Raw genomic sequence first — 15,000 nt, 5'->3', positions numbered from 1 at the left:
AAGGCGAGAAGCAGCAGCCATGGCACCTCCGTTGCTGCTGCTGCTGCTGTTGTTGTTGTTGCTGCTGCTGCTGCTGCTGCTGCTGCTGCTGCTGCTGCTGCTGCTGCTGCTGCTGCTGCTGCTGCTGCTCAGGGCGCTGGACGGGGACTGCCAAGTGATGCTGCGGTACCTGAACGCGAAGGCGCTGCAGCTGCAGCAGCTGCAGCAGCTCGGCAGCAGCAGCAGCGTTTTGGGCCTCAATGCCTGCAGCAGCATTGGCCCCACATTTGAGGCTTTGGAAGAAAAGACAGATTTGCTGCCAGGTCTTTTTCTCTTTTTATTTATTTATTTATTTTATTTTTTATTTTTCTTTTATTCTTTTTAGTCCTTTTAATCTTTTGTTTCTTTTTGTCTTTTTTTCGTCCTCTTTTGTCTTTTTTGTCTTTTCTTTTTGGTCTTTTTACTGCTGCTGCTGCTGCTGCTGCTGCTTCACGGCTGCTGCTGCTGTTGCTGCTGCTACTGCTGCACTGCTGCTGCTGCTATTGGTGCTGCCTCTGCTTCTGCTGCACTGCTGCTACCGCTTCTCCTGCTGCACTGCAGCTGCATTGCTGCTGCTGCTGCTGCTACGCTGCTGCTGCACTGGTGCTGCACCTGCAACTGCTGCTGCTGCTACTGCTGCTGCACTTGCAGCAGCTGCTGGTGCTGCACTTGCAATTGCTGCTGCTGCTGCTGCTGCTGCTGCTGCAGACATGCGAGAGCGGCTGCGAGTGCCGCACTGGAAGCTGAGAGTTTTGGAAATGGATTCTCTTCTTTCCGAAAGACAAAATGTGCGTCTGTGGGGTGTACGTGCGCTGGGGTGTACGTACACCCCAGCTGCAGCAGCAGCAGCAGCAGCAGCAGCAGCAGCGGCTTTGCGCTTTTTCGGTTTTTCAGCTTTTTTAATTTTATTTGCTTTTTGCTTTATTTGTTCTCTTTTTATTTTGATTTCTTTTTTGTTTTTGTTTGTTTTAACTGTATTTATTTTGTTTTTAGTTTTATTTTGGTCTTCTTTTATTTTCTAATATTTTCTTTTCCAAGTTTACCCTTTTACTTTCCTTTTAATTGTCTTTTATTTTCTTTAAAGAATAAAGAATCTTCTTTTATTTGTTTAATTATCTTTTTATTTTTAAATTATCTTTTTTGTTTATTTAGTTGGCCTTTAATAATTTTTGATTTCTTTTTATTTCTTAACTCCCCTTTAAATATTTTAAAACCTTTTAATTCCTTTTATTTCTTTAATCCCTTTTAATTATTTAAAACCCTTTAATTCAATTTATTTATTTAATTTAATCATTTAATTCCATTTATTTTTTAATTATCCAATTAATTCAATTAATTGATTTAATCTCTTTACTTAATATATTTAACCAATTTAATTAACTGAATTCATTTAACTTTTTACCTTTTTTATTCAACTTGACATACCCAATTAATTTAGCTTATTTAATTTATTTAATTATTTAATTTAATTAATTAATTGTTATTTATTTATTTATTTATTTATTTATTTATTTATTTATTTATTTATTTATTTATTTATTTATTTATTTAGGCGCTGCTGGACCTTTCAAACCGCGTGGGTCTTTTTTGCGAAAATATAACTGCAGCAGCAAATTCGTTTTTGGCGCTGCAGCTGCCGCTGCAGGGGCCCCCCGCGCAGCACAGGGAGATGGACGCGCTGCAGCAGCAGCTGCAGCAGCAGCAGCAGCAGCAGCAGCAGGAGGAGGAGGAAGAGCAGCAGCCCGAACCCCCCGTCATCTACGAGAAAGGGCTCAACCCCTACGGAGAACTCTTCCTCAGAAAACGTGGGCCAGAAGTACTTAGGGTTTGGGCTTGGGGTTTAGGGTTTAGGGTTTAGGGTTTAGGGTTTAGAGGATTTAGTGTTTAGGGTTTAGGGCTTAGGGTTTAGGGTTTAGGGTTTGCGGATGCTGCTGCGTCTGCTGCGCACTCTGCAGCCCCCGACAAGTACCAGGCGTTTGTTAGGAAGTGAGCCTTCGCAACAAACCCTAAACCCTAAACCCTAAACCCTAAACCCTAAACCCTAACCCTTAAACCCTAAAACGTAGACCCTCAGAAACAAAAAGCAACCAAACAAACAACTACAAAAATAAACAATTTTAAGAAATAAATAATCAATGAATAAGATAAAAAAATAAATGAATAAATAAATAAATAAATAAATAAATAAATAAATAAATAAATTGTTGTGGCGCTTTCGCGCTTTGCAGCGACAGCAGCAAATAAATGCAGTTCAGCTTCTTGCATGCAACATTGCATGCAAAAGGATCAAAATAAAGGAATAAAAGAAATAAAATAAAAGTAAACAATTAAAACAATTAAAAGAATTAAATAAACAATCAAATAATTGTTTAAAACCTCCGAAATCTCCAAAAAAACCCATGCATGCGCAGCGCGCAATCTGCGTCTTTGCGCGCAGCAGCTGTACATACACCGCAGCAAATGCGCTGCTGCCGATTTAATTTGAACACTTTTCCTTTTCTTGAATTATAAAATGCAAATAAATATATTTTAAAGCACTAATTAATTACTTTTCAACTTTAATTTGCTGCAAAAGGGGAAAAAACCCGCAGCAGAAGCCGCCTCAGCCGCCGCCTTCGCTGCTGCTGCTGCTGCTGCTGCTGCTGCTGCTGCTGCTGCTGCTGCTCAGGGACCCGCTGCACCTGGAGTGGGAAGTGCGGGTGGTTTCTCTTCGGGGCCCTTACTTGTGCGTGCATGCATCTGAAGAAGATCCATTTGCTGCTGTGGAAACAGCTTTGTTTCTGGACAGCAGCAGCTACGCGCGGACGTTTGCTGCTGCTGCTGCTTCGGCGCTTGCTGCTGCTGCTGCAGCAGACTACCCGCACGGGCTGGAGGTCCTCGAGGTGGACGTACACCGCAAGGAGCTGCTCAGCTTCCTGCTGCTGGCAGCAGACGGAGAGGCCTTAGCAGCAGAATGGGTGGAAGCAATAGAGGAGCTTTGCATGCAAAACTGTGGGGCCCCACACCCCACAACTCCTGGATACGATCCCAGCTCCTCCCCGCAGCAGCTGCACCTCGAAGCAGCAAACTTGAACTTCCCGGTTGCATGCAGACGCAAGGCCGCGTTGCTGCCAGCAGAGCTGCAGGGGGAGCAGCAGCAGCAGCAGCAGGAGGGCTCCTCGGCCTACAGCAGCAGCAGCAGCAGCAGCAGCCGCAGCGACAGCGCCCGCAGCAGCCGCGCGCGCAGCAGCAGCAGCAGCAGCCGCAGCAGCAGCAGCAGCAGCAGATACGGGAGAAGCAGAGACTCCGCGTCTCAAAGAAGCTTCCCAAGAGAGAGACACAAAAGAAGCAAAAGCAGCAAAAGCAGCAAAAGAGAAAAAAGAGAAACTTCCGGCAGCAGATCCCGAAGCAACTCTTCGCGCTCTGGCTCGGAAGCCAGCTCGGAAGCAGCAGCAGCAGCAGCAGCAGCAGCAGCAGCAGCAGCAACTCTCGAGGCCCTCACCTCCCCACAAAGACCTATTTTTAGAAGAGAAGAATTAAATGAATTAGAAAATAAAACTTTCCATTTGGGGGCCCTTTATGAAAGGCGCATGCGCAGAGCAGCACACAGGGCCCACAACCCAGCAGCAGCAGCAGCAGCAGCAGGCAGCAGCAGCAGCAGCCGCAGCAGCGACAGCAGCAGCAACGGAAAGGACGCAGCAGATCGACGGAGTAGACAGCCGCAGCCGCCGCCAGCAGAACCGCCGCAGAGAGCAGCAGCAGCAAAGCCCGAAGCAGCAGCAGCACCAGCAGCAGCAGCAGCAGCAGCAGCAGCAGCAGCAGCAGCACCAGCAGCAGCAGCAGCAGCAGAAAGGGAAGACGCAAACCCTTCTCTCAAAACGATGCGCACAGGCATTCGGCAGCAAGCGGTGCTGAGCCGCATCAAAGCCTTTGAGGCAAAAGCAGGTGGACCTGCTGCTGCTGCTGCTGCTGCTGCTGCTGCTCCCCCTGTCAAGCTGCAGCAGCAGCAGCAGCACAGCAGCAGCCCACCACACAGCACATTCCGCTCTCTTCCAGAGATAGACACTCTGGACTTTGCGTTTGTGCCTGAAACTCAACTGACTTACTGCAGCAGGAGCAGCAGCAGCAGCAGGAAGATCAGCAGCAGGAGCAGCAGAAACGTCAGCAGCAGCAGCCGAAAGGGCAGCAGCAGCAGCAGACGCAGCAGCAGCAGCAGGCGTGACCGGTACGTGACCGCCGCCGCCTACATTGCCGAAAGAAGCAGCAAGAGAGCGAGCAGCCGCAGCACCAGCAGTAGCAGCAGCAGCAGCAGCACCAGCAGCAGCAGCACCAGCAGCAGCAGCAGCAGCAGCAGCAGCAGCAGCAGGCGATTCAAACGAGAACCTGAACTGGGAAACTCTCCACCCGCAAGGCGGGGCCAGGGGCATGAAGGAGGCAGCGGCTCTCCGTGGCCGTCTCCGCACAGCACTGCTGCTGCTGCTGCTGCTGCTGCTGCTGCTGCAGCAGCAGCAGCAGCAGGCAATGCCAGAGCAAGGCCACTCTTGGACGCCTCCGAGCTGCAGAGACACCAGCGCCCTCTAGCTGCAACCAACTCAAAGAAGTCGAGGTGAGCAAAAGATCCAGCTAGCTAGCTAGGTAGCTAGCTAGCCACCTAGCCACCTAGCCAGCTAGCTAGCTAGGTAGCTAGCTAGCTAGGCACCTGGCCAGCTAGCTAGCTAGCTAGCTAGCTAGCTAGCTAGCTAGTTGGCTAGCTAGCTGGCTAGCCAGCTAGCTATATGGCCAGCTAGGTAGCTATCTGGCTAGCTAGCTTGCTGGCTAGCTAGCTACCTGGCTAGTTAGCTAGCTGGCTGGTTAGCTAGCTGGCTAGCAAGCTGGCTAGCTAGCTGCCTAGCTAGCTAGCTAGCTAGCTAGCTAACTCGTTAGCCAGCTAGGTTCTTGATATGGTTGCCGCTTGGTCGCCAGCCTGCACGCGTGTGTCCTGCTGCTGCTGCTGCATCTATTGTCTCTGCTGCTGTCGATTCCGCTGCTGCTGCTGCTGCTGCTGCTGCTGCTTGCAGCGGGCGCGCTGAGCCGCAGCAGCAACTGCAGCAAGAGCTGCAGCAACAGCAGCAGAGGCAGCAGCAGCTGCAGCGGCGCTTCTCCTACACAGCTGGACTTATATCGCCTTTAGAAAGGAGACAGCGAAGGGCCCAGAAACAAACAGAGGGGGCCCCTGGGGGCCCCCCTGGGGGCCCCCCCGGGGGCCCCCCCGGGGGCCCCCCCGGGGGCCCCCCCGGGGGCCCCCCCGGGGGCCCCCTCGGGGGGCCCCCTGGGGGCCCCCCTGATGATTTTGTCAGAGTTCGGATGCCCCCAAGAACAGCTTTGCCGATGTTTGAGGACTTCACGCCCACGCCGCCTTCTGCTGCTGCAGCAGCAGCAGCAGCAGCAGCGAAAGAAGCAGCAGCAGGAGCAGCAGCAGCAGCAGAAGCAGCAGAAGCAGCAGCAGCAGCAGCAGAGAAGCAGCATGCACAGGCTGCTGCAAAGAAGAGAGCCAGCCTCATAAAGGCAAAGCCAGAGAGGCCGCTGCCCCCTCCTAGAGTTACTGCTGCTGCTGCTGCTGCTGCTGCTGCTGCTGCTGCTGCTGCTGCTAAGGCCAGCGCGCCTGCAGCAGCAGCACCAACGCGGCGGCTGCTGTCGCTGCCTTCGCTGCCGCCGCCTGTGGGGCGCAGCAGCAGCAAAAAGACAGAAAGTAAAAAAGAAATAAAAAGAAAAATAGAAATTAAAAAAGAAATATTTGACAGCAGCAAAGAACAAGAAATAATCAGCAAAATGCTGCAGCAAATCGGCTCCCTCAGGATCCGCAGCTCCGCAGCAGCAGAACAGCCGCTGAGCCGCAGCAGCAGCAGCAGCAGCAGCAGCAGCAACAACAACAGCAGCAGAACCACAGCCACAGACCACGAGGAAGACAGGAGCAGCAGCAGATGACACAAAGTGCCTTTCGCTTTGCTGCAGCTGCTGCTTCTTTCCTTTTGTCCCTTTGCTGCAGCAGCAGCAGCAGCTGCTGCTGCTGCTGCTGCTGCTGCTTCTTGTCTCATTTTTATTCCCGGTTTCTTCCCTTGTCTCTTTTGTCACCTTTGCTGCAGCAGCAGCAGCAGCAGCTGCTGCTGCTGCTGCTGCTTTTTGATTGCCTTTTACTTAACGTGCGTCTCTCTTAGGTGTGCTTTCACTTTCTTGAGGGTTTAGGGTTTAGGGTTTAGGGTTTAGGGTTTAGGGCTTGTTGTTCAAGGCCTAGGCTGGTAGGGTTTACGGTTTGCAGTAAACCCTCATTAGGGTTTAGGGTTTGGGATTTGCTGCCCCTAGGGTTCACAATTTCGAGGGTTTAGGGTTTAGGGTTGCTGCTTCTAGGGTTTAGGCCCCAGGGTTTAGGGTTTGGGGCTTGCTATTCCTACTTAATCCTAGGGTTTAGGGTTTAGGGTTTGCTATCTCTAGGGTTTAGGGCTTTCTATCTCTGGGGTTTAGGGTTTAGGGTAAACCCTAAACCCTAGCTCCTTAGAGGCCGCCCTTGAAAAGTCCTAGCCCTAAACCCTCCCCCTCAAACCCTGGCAAACCCTAAACCCTAAACCCTAAACCCTAAACCCTAAACCCTACAAAGACACTAGCGCTTGATAAACCCTAGGTCCGAACAGCAGCAGCATTTTTGTAAGCGTGGCTGTCTGTAGACAGTTTGTTGCTGTTGCTGCTGCTGCTGCTCCTGCTGCAGCAGCAGCAGCAGCAGCAGCCCTAATAAAGCCCCAGTTCGAGACCCAAACCCTAACAGCATTTGGGGGCCCCCAAAAATAGGGGGGCCCCCAAGCACAGCTGGGGGCCCCCCAACACAATGGGGGCCCCCCAGCAACTTGGGGGCCCCCCAGTACCTTGGGGGCCCCCCAGCAGCTTGGGGGCCCCCCAGCAGCTTGGGGGCCCCCCAGCAACTTGGGGGGCCCCCAGCAGCTTGGGGGGCCCCCAGCAGCCTGGGGGGCCCCCCAGCAACTTGGGGGGCCCCCAGCAGCTTGGGGGGCCCCCAAGACCACGGGGGGCCCCCCGGGGCCCTCTGGGGCTCTTTCTTTGTTGCTGCTGCTCACAATGCGGGGGGTGTGGGGCCCCACAGGGGCCCCCAAATGGGTCTGGGGGCCCCCCAGGGGGCCCCCCAGCTACAAATGCATTACTTGGGGGCCCCCGGGGGCCCCCAAATATATTTGGAAGGAATTTGGAGGAAACAAAAAATAAAGAAATGAAATTATCGGAAGTTTAGAGAGCTGTGCGGTACTAGATATTTGGCTGCCAGCAGCAGCAGCAGCAGCAGCAGCAGCTGCTGCTGCTGCTGCTGCTGCGGCTGCGGATGCTGCTCGTCCGGCTCACCCTTCAGCAGAGCAGCAGCAGCACTTGCTGCAGCAGCAGCGCCTGCTGCTGCTGCTGCTGCTGCTGCTGCTGCCTGTAGAGCTATTCCCTGAGGGTCTCCCCTGTTGACATCCGCCTCCTGCTTGGCCGGGTGCGGGCCTTGTCTGCAGCAGCAGCAGCAGCGGCAGCAGCAGCAGCAGCAGCAGCAGCTGGGGAGCTAGAGCGATGTTGCTTTGCTGCAGCAGAGTCTTAAGAGCAGCAGCTCACCTCGCCGCAGCAGCATGGAGATGCAGCAGCAAAACTTGTGGAAAGTAGCAGCAGCAGAACGCCACCTGCGGGCTGTGCGACCTTCTGGGTGGCAGGCCACACTGCAGCACAGCAGCAGCAGCAGCAGCAGCAGCAGCAGCAGCACTTACACTCGCACCAGCAGCAGCGGAAGAAGCAGCAGCGCTTACACATGCAGGAGCAGCAGCAAGAAGCTGGGGGCCGTCAAGTAGCAGCAGTAAAACGTGAGCAGCAGCAGCAAACTTAAGCAGCAGCAGCAGCACCAAAAGCAGCAAACCGCCAGCAGCAGCAGCAGCAGCAGCAGCAGCAGCAGCAGGTAGGTAGGTGGCTGTGGCTGACTGTGCTGAGATGCAGAAGCGCGCAGCGAATAAAATTAGCACCAAGTGCAGCAGCAGCAGCAGCAGCAGCACTTCCTGAAGGCAAACAGACCCAAACCAATGAGCAGCAGCAGCAGCAGCAAAACTTAGCGCAGCTGAGGCTGCAGCAGCAGCGCAGCAGCAGCGAGGCAGCAGCAGCATGGCAAAGATATGCCGCCACAACTCAAAGCCGTGCGTTCCGCACTACAAGCAGCAGCAGCAGCAGCAGCAGCAGCAGCAACGGCAGCAGAGCCAGCAGCCACAGCAGCAGCAGCAGCAGCAGCAGCAGCAGCAGCAGCAGCAGCAAACGGGGCACTTACTTTGCTGTCTCCTTGTACCTCCTGCGGCAGCAAAGGCTCTCTGAAGCCTAAGGCGAAGCTGCCAGCAGCAACAGCAGCAGCAGCAGCAGCCTTGAGGCGGCCTTGCTGCTGCCGCCGCGGCACGAGCTGCTGCTGCTGCTGCTGCTGCTGCTGCTGCTGCTGCCACTGGCTAGCAGCTTCCACGGCGTCTTGACACAGCGGGTGTGTGGCGGGTGTCTCTGCGTAGAGCTGTACGTACACCTCAGCACCCCACACAGCAGCAAAAGATAAAAACAAAAAACCAAAAAAGAACTCTAGCTAGCTAGCCAGCTAGCTAGCTAGCTAGCTAGCCAGCTAGCTGCAACAAGCGCAGCAGCAAATACTGACACGGCCTCTCAGCAGAGAAACATGAGAAAGCTTGAGGCCAGGTTGCTGGCTAGCTAGCTAGCTTGCTGGCTAGCTAGCTGGCTAGCGGAGTAGAGAACTAGCTAGCTAGCTGTCCAGCTAGCTAGATAGCTAGCTAGCTAGCTAGCTGACCGGAGAGCTAGCCGCCTGGCTAGCTAGTTAGCCAAGCAGCTAGCCATCGAGCTATGTAAGCAGCTAGCTAGCTAGCTGTGTAGCTAGCCACTGGCCAGGAGGCCATCTTGCTAGCTAGCTAGCTAGCTAGCTAGCTAGCTAGCCGCTGCAAACCCTAATTTAGGGTTTAGGGTTCCCACCGTGATGTTGGTCCAGGAGAGAAGAGGCCCCGCTTTGTCTCTGCGGGCCCCACAGTGGCAAAGCCAATTTGCTGTTCCCGCTTTTGCTGCTATCTCCTGCGCACAGTCAGAACAGTTTGCTGCTGCTGCTGCTGCTGCTGCTGCTGCTGCTGTTGCTGCTGCTGTTGCTGCTGCAGCTGCTGGCCCACTCAGGGGAGCCCCTAGAGCTGCTTGCTGCTGCTGCGGCGCGGCAAGTGAAACAGGGTATTAGTGCTGCTGCTGCTGCTGCTGCTGCTGCTGCTAGCAGCCAAATAAAGCAGGGTCCTAGTGCTGCTCGCTGCTGCTGTTGCTGCTGCTGCTGCTGCTGCTGTTGCTGCTGCTGCTGCTGCTGCGTGTGTTCCAGTGTCAAGAAAAATCACAAAAATTAAATTTGAAAAAAACAGAAAAGCGCAAGCAGCAAACTCTGAGCTGTATGTACACCTGAAGGCCCTGTCACTGAAGTTTAATTTTAAAATTAATTTATTTATTTTTAAATTCCACTTTTTAATTTAATTTTTTTATTTTAATGCCATTTGTTTATTAATTTCTTCTTTTTTAAATGCCATTTGTTTGTTAAGCTACTTATTTTTAAATGCTGCTCATTCAAAGATGCCACAAAGTCCATACACATACAATTTGTAATGCTTTTACTTTAAAGCAGCAGCAGCAGCAACAGCAACAGCAGCGGTAGCAGCAGCAGCAGCAGCAGAACAGCAGCAGCAGCGGTAGCAGCAGCAGCAGCAGCAGCAGCTTGGCTCTGAGGGAAGCAAACCTGGGGGACAAACTGAAGCACGCAGACTGCAGCAACAGAGCTCGCTTCCTCCTCTTCCTTCTGCTCCTTCTGCTGCTGCTGCTGCAGCAACAGCAGCAGCAGCAGCAGAGCCACAATGAGCAACAGGAAGCAGCAAACAGCGCAGAGGGATCGGCAGCAGCAGAAGCAGCAGCAACAGCAGCAGTCTAAAGAGCTAGCTAGCTCTGCATCATGTCTCTGTAGTTCAATATCTGGCTAGCAATGCTAGCTAGCCAGCTAGCTAGCTAACTAGCCAGGCAGCTAGTTAGGTAGCTAGCCAGCCAAGTGGCTAGCCAACCAGGGAGCTAGCTGGCCAGCCAGCTAGCCAGCCAGCTCGCCAGCTAGCTAGCCAGCTAGCTAGCTAGCTAGCCAGCCAGCTAGCCAGCCAGCCAGCTCGCCAGCTAGCTAGCCAGCTAGCTAGCTAGCTAGCCAGCCAGCTAGCCAGATAGCTCGCCAACTAGCTAGCCATCTAGCTAGCTAGCCAGCTAGCTAGCTAGATGGCTAGCTAGCTAGCTAGCTAGCTGTGGGGGTTTCATACCAGGGGGAGGGTGTGTGGGGCGCCGAAGGCCGGGGGCTCTCTGCGCTGCCGCAGCTGCCCGCCCACCTGCAGCAGCAGCAGCAAACTTTCAGTTTGTCCTTCTGCTGCTGCCATTAGTCCTTTTGCTGCTGCGTCTACCACTGCGCGGGCGCGTGCTGCTGCTGCTGCTGCTGCTGCTGCTGCTGCTGCTGCAGACGCTGCCGTCTGCAGTGCTGCTGCTGTTGCTGCGGCTTCGACCGTTGCTGCTGCTGCTGCTGCTGCTGCTTCTGCTGCTTCTGCTGCTGCAGCTGGCTTTTTTGTTAGGCCTCCTTGGAAGACAGCAAGGGCCTCTTGCGCCTGCTGCAGCGCAGCAGCAGCTCCCTCCCCACTAACCATTTCGCCAACTAGCTGCTGCTGCTGCTGCTGCTGCTGCTGCTGCTGCTGCTGCTGCTGCTGCTGCTGCTGCTGGCCGATTTCCTCCCGCTCATGTTGCAGTGCGGCGCCTTCCACCTCCTGCTGCGGCCATCGCTGCGGCTGCTCCCGCTGCTGCTGCTGCTGCTGCTGCTGCTGCTGCTGCTGCTGCTGCTGCTGCTGCTGCAGCTTGTGCTGCTGCAGCAGCCTGTTCCTGCGCAGCAGCTGGCTGTAGCTCCTGCCCAGGCGCCTGTAGGCCCCCGCGAAGTCGAAGCGAATTCTGCTGCCAGCAAACTTCGGATTGCTGCTGCAGCGGGAAAGAGGAAGTGCTGCATCTGCTGCAGCAGCAAAAAAGCCCCGGGCCTTCGGAGGCACTAAAGACAGCGGCAGCAAAGACCCCGAAATCGCCAGCAGCTGCAGCGGCGTCGAGGGGCCCGTCAGGCCGCTGCGCACAAGCAGCAGCAGCAGCAGCAGCAGCAGCAGCAGCAGCAGCAGAACGGCTTACACCGCTCTAGCAGCAGCAGCACAGCTGCCAGTAGCAGCACTGGTGCCTACACCGCTCCAGCAGCAGCAGCAGCAGCAGAACAACTGCCTACAAGGTTCCAGAGGCAGCAGCAGCAGCAAAGCTGCTGCACCAGCAGCAGCAAAGCTGCTGCAGCAGCAGCAGCAAAGCTGCAGCAGCAGCAGCAGCAAAGCTGCAGCAGCAGCAGCAGCAAAGCTGCTGCAGCAGAAGCAGCAGGTAGGGACTGACAGCAGCAGCTTAAGGAAGACAGCTGCAGCTGACTCACTTGTTGCTTATCTCCAGTGTATGGACTTCCCACAACTGCAGCAGCAGCAGCAGCAAAAGCAGTAGCAGCAGCGGCTAAAAGAGCAGCAGCAGCAGCAGCAGCTCAAAGCATTAAAGACGTTTTGTTGCATTTCAAGAAGCAGCTAGCACCAACAGACAGCGCCAAGCAGCAGCAGCAGCAGCAGCTGCTGCTGCTGCAGCAGCTGCAGCAACAGCAGCTGCAGCAGCTGCAGCAACAGCAACAGCAGCTGCTGCTGCTGCTGCAGCTGCTGCAGGTCGACACAGAGCCGAAGAGCAGCAGCAGTCGAAGAAGGGAGACAGCAGCAGCAGCAGAGACACTGAAGAAAGCAAAAGAAGCAAAAAAGGAATAAATAAAAAGAGAAAAAGAAATAAAAGAAAAAGAAATTAAATAAAAGAAAAAGAAATTAAATAAAATAAAAAGAAATAAAATAAAATAAAAAGAAAAAGACAGAAATGAAAAAGAGCCAAACCCACCTCTGTCTCATTTTCCTGCGCATGCAGCAGCGCCTCCCCTGCCTCTCCCGCCTGCTGCTGCTGCTGCTGCTGCTGCTGCTGCTGCTGCTGCTGCTGCTGCTGCAGCTGCTGCTGCAGCGCAGCAACCTGCTGCAGCAAGCCCCTGAGGGCCTGGGGGTCCAGCAGCTGCTGCTTCGCGCGGGCAGCTAGCTCCTCGCCGGCCCTGTCTGCAAAGCCCTGGACTCTGGCTAGCTGGCTAGCTAGCTGCGCCCCCCCAGCAGCTAGCTCAGCTAGCTGGCTAGCTTGCCAGAAGCCCCCGGCCTCTTCGCCGATTTCTGGGCTCACTGCCAACACCCCTTTTGCTGCCAGCAGCCAGTCGTCCGCCTCCCCTGCGCAGCACACGCCCTGCTGCTGCTGCTGCTGCTGCTGCTGCTGCTGCGCTGCTGCTGCTGCTGCTGCGCTGCTGCTGCTGCTGCTGCAGCAGCAGCAGCGCTGCTGCGCAGTTTTCGCTCTTCTTAGTTCGTTATTGCTGTTTGTCTATTTTCTGATTAATTAATTAATTTATTTACTTTCTTTTTGATTAATTAATTAATTACTTTATTTATTTATTTATTTGTTTGTTTTCTTTTATTCACTTTGTTTTTTTATTTCTGTGCTGCTGCAGTCTCTTTTTTTTTCTGCGTTGTTCTGCAGTCTGGCGCCCTCTTATTGTTTATTATTTCGTTTGATTTAAATTAATTAATTTAATTAATTTAATTAATTTAATTAATTTAATTAATTTAATTAATTTAATAAATAAAGATAAATAATTAGATTAATAAAATTAATTAATTTAATTTAATTAATTCAATCAATTTTATTAATTTTATTAATTTAGTTAACTTAATTAATTTAATAAAATCAAATAATTAAATAATTGAATAATTATTTAATTAATCAATCAATTAAGCAATTAAATTAATATAGGTAACGAATTAATTAATTGATTATTTATATATTTATTTGTCTAATTACTTATTTAATTACTTATTTAATTACTTATTTAATTACCTATCTAAATATTTATTTAATTATTTATTTTTATTTAACTTTTTATTTAATTAATTATTTAATTATTTAATTAATTATTTAATTAATTATCTGTTTAATTAATTAATTAATTATTTGTTTTTAATTGTTTTAATTTCATTTTATTTCCGCAGGTGCTTCTTGTGCGCCTCTTCGCCTGCGAGCCCTCCGTGGGGAATTGAATTAAATTAATTAAATTAAATTAATTAAATTATATTAAATTAATTAAATTAATTAAATTTAATTAATTAAATTAAATTTAATTAATTAAATAAAATAAAATAAAATAAAATAAAATAAATTAATTAATTAATTTCGCACCTGTTGTGGGATATCCCAAAATTGGGTTTAAAGGGGCAGGAGCAAAATTGGGCAAAGACAGAGCCCTGTACAGACACCCCAACACCTGCTGCTGCTGCTGCTGCTGCTGCTGTGGCTGCTGCTGATTCGGCTGCTGCTGCTGCTGCTGCTGCTGTTGCTGAGGGGGAGGGGGTGGTGCTGTTGCTGCTGTGAAAGGATTTAGAGAAAATGCAGCAGCGACGGCAAGGAAGGGAAAAGCAACGCCAGCAGCAGCAGCAGCAGCAGCAGCAGCAGCTGCACCATTAGCAGCAGCAGCACCATCAGCAGCTGCACCATTAGCAGCAGCAGCACCATCAGCAGCTGCACCATTAGCAGCAGCACCATCAGCAGCAGCGCCATCAGCAGCAGCACCACCACCAGCAGCGGCAGCAGCAGCAGCACCACCACCAGCAGCGGCAGCAGCAGCAGCAGCAGCAGCAGCAGCAGCAGCAGCAGCAGGGGCTGACAGTTTGAGTTCTTCGTAAGCTGCTTTGGCCCAGGGAGGCAGCAACTTGTCTCTGCAGCAATTAAAAGGATAAGTCCAGGTGTCTCCGTAAGTGTGGAAGTTCAGAGCAGCAGTGAACAAGCCCGTGCTGTAGTCCCCCACGCACTGCTGCTGCTGCTGCTGCTGCTGCTGCTGCTGCTGCTGCTGCTGCTGCTGCTCCTGCTGCTCGTAGCGCTCTACGAGGCACTTGATGGCCTGCGTCTCGGGCTCGCTGAAGGGGTAGGGGCCCCCGTACTCCTCAGGCACTTCCCTGCAGCAGCAGCACAAACTGACTCCTGCTGCTGCTGCTGCTGCTGCTGCTGCTGCTGCTGCTGCTGCTGCTGCGGTGCTTCTGGCTGGCGTGTCAGCGGCCTGGACTGCCGGCGCAAAAGGCAGGGAGCCGTGTGCCTGGCTAGCTGGCTAGCTGGCTAGCTAGCTGATGGCTGACTGGCTAGCTAGCTGGCTAGCTGGCTGGCTAGCTATCTGGCTAGCTAGCTGATGGCTGACTGGCTAGCTAGCTGGCTAGCTAGCTGGCTAGCTGGCTAGCTAGCTACTTAGCGAGCTGGCTAACCAGCCAGCCAGCCAGCTAGGTACCTAGCTAGCCCTCCAGCTACCTAGCTAGCTAGCTAGCTAGCTAGCTGGCCACCTAGCTAGCTAGCTAGCCAGCTAGCTGGCTAGCTAGCTAGCTAGCTAGCTGGCTAGCTAGCTAGCTGGGCGGACCCGATGGACTGGAAGTGGAAGTCGTAGTTTCTGTTGAGGTCAACTCCGAAGTCTTCGAAGGGGCGGTGAGGCTGTGGGGGCGGCCGGCGGTTTTTGCGGATGGAAGTGTTGCCTGTGGCTTGAATTGCTGCATAGCTGCAGCAGCAGCAGCAGCAGCAGCAGCAGCAGCAGCAGCAGCGGCAGCAGCGGCAAAGGCAGCGGAGGCGAAGGCGGTGAGGCGGCAGCAGCGGAAGCAGCAGCAGCAAGGCATCCATTCAGCGGAGAAGGAGCAGCTGCTCCGGACAGACTGGGCTGTGGGGAGCAGCAGCAGCAGCAGCAGCAGCAGCAGCAGCAGCAGCAGCAGCAGCAGCAGCAGCAGCAGCAGCAGCAGCAGCAGCAGCAGC

General features: G+C 52.7%; 2 protein-coding genes across 2 annotated transcripts in view; one reads left to right on the top strand and one right to left on the bottom strand.

Moving 5' to 3' along the window:
- Positions 1-4,607, top strand: part of ENH_00063080 (B-box zinc finger protein, putative) — a gene marked incomplete at both ends in the record, with an annotated part of 5,342 nt that extends 735 nt beyond the window's left edge. The window contains 5 exons of the mRNA XM_013582112.1: positions 133-294; positions 728-806; positions 1,571-1,823; positions 1,935-2,004; positions 2,687-4,607. Coding sequence (XP_013437566.1) covers positions 133-294; positions 728-806; positions 1,571-1,823; positions 1,935-2,004; positions 2,687-4,607 — 2,485 coding nt within the window. The remainder of the gene's footprint in view (positions 1-132; positions 295-727; positions 807-1,570; positions 1,824-1,934; positions 2,005-2,686) is intronic.
- A 2,645-nt stretch (positions 4,608-7,252) lies between these two features.
- ENH_00063070 (zinc carboxypeptidase, putative) lies at positions 7,253-14,752 on the bottom strand (the record flags this gene model as incomplete). Its single annotated transcript, XM_013582111.1, has 10 exons — positions 7,253-7,517; positions 7,978-8,051; positions 8,315-8,542; positions 9,010-9,105; positions 9,800-9,880; positions 10,356-11,190; positions 11,534-11,568; positions 12,028-12,395; positions 13,396-14,168; positions 14,618-14,752. Coding segments are annotated over 10 exons (2,890 nt in total), but the record flags the coding sequence as incomplete, so codon positions are not given.
- Between the last annotated feature and the right edge of the window lie 248 nt (positions 14,753-15,000).

The sequence above is a fragment of the Eimeria necatrix genome, genomic scaffold (genome assembly GCF_000499385.1).
Source record: "Eimeria necatrix Houghton genomic scaffold, Enh_scaff563, whole genome shotgun sequence".
NCBI classification, from domain to species: Eukaryota; Apicomplexa; class Conoidasida; order Eucoccidiorida; family Eimeriidae; genus Eimeria; species Eimeria necatrix.
This window is presented reverse-complemented; position numbering and strand designations above follow the sequence as displayed.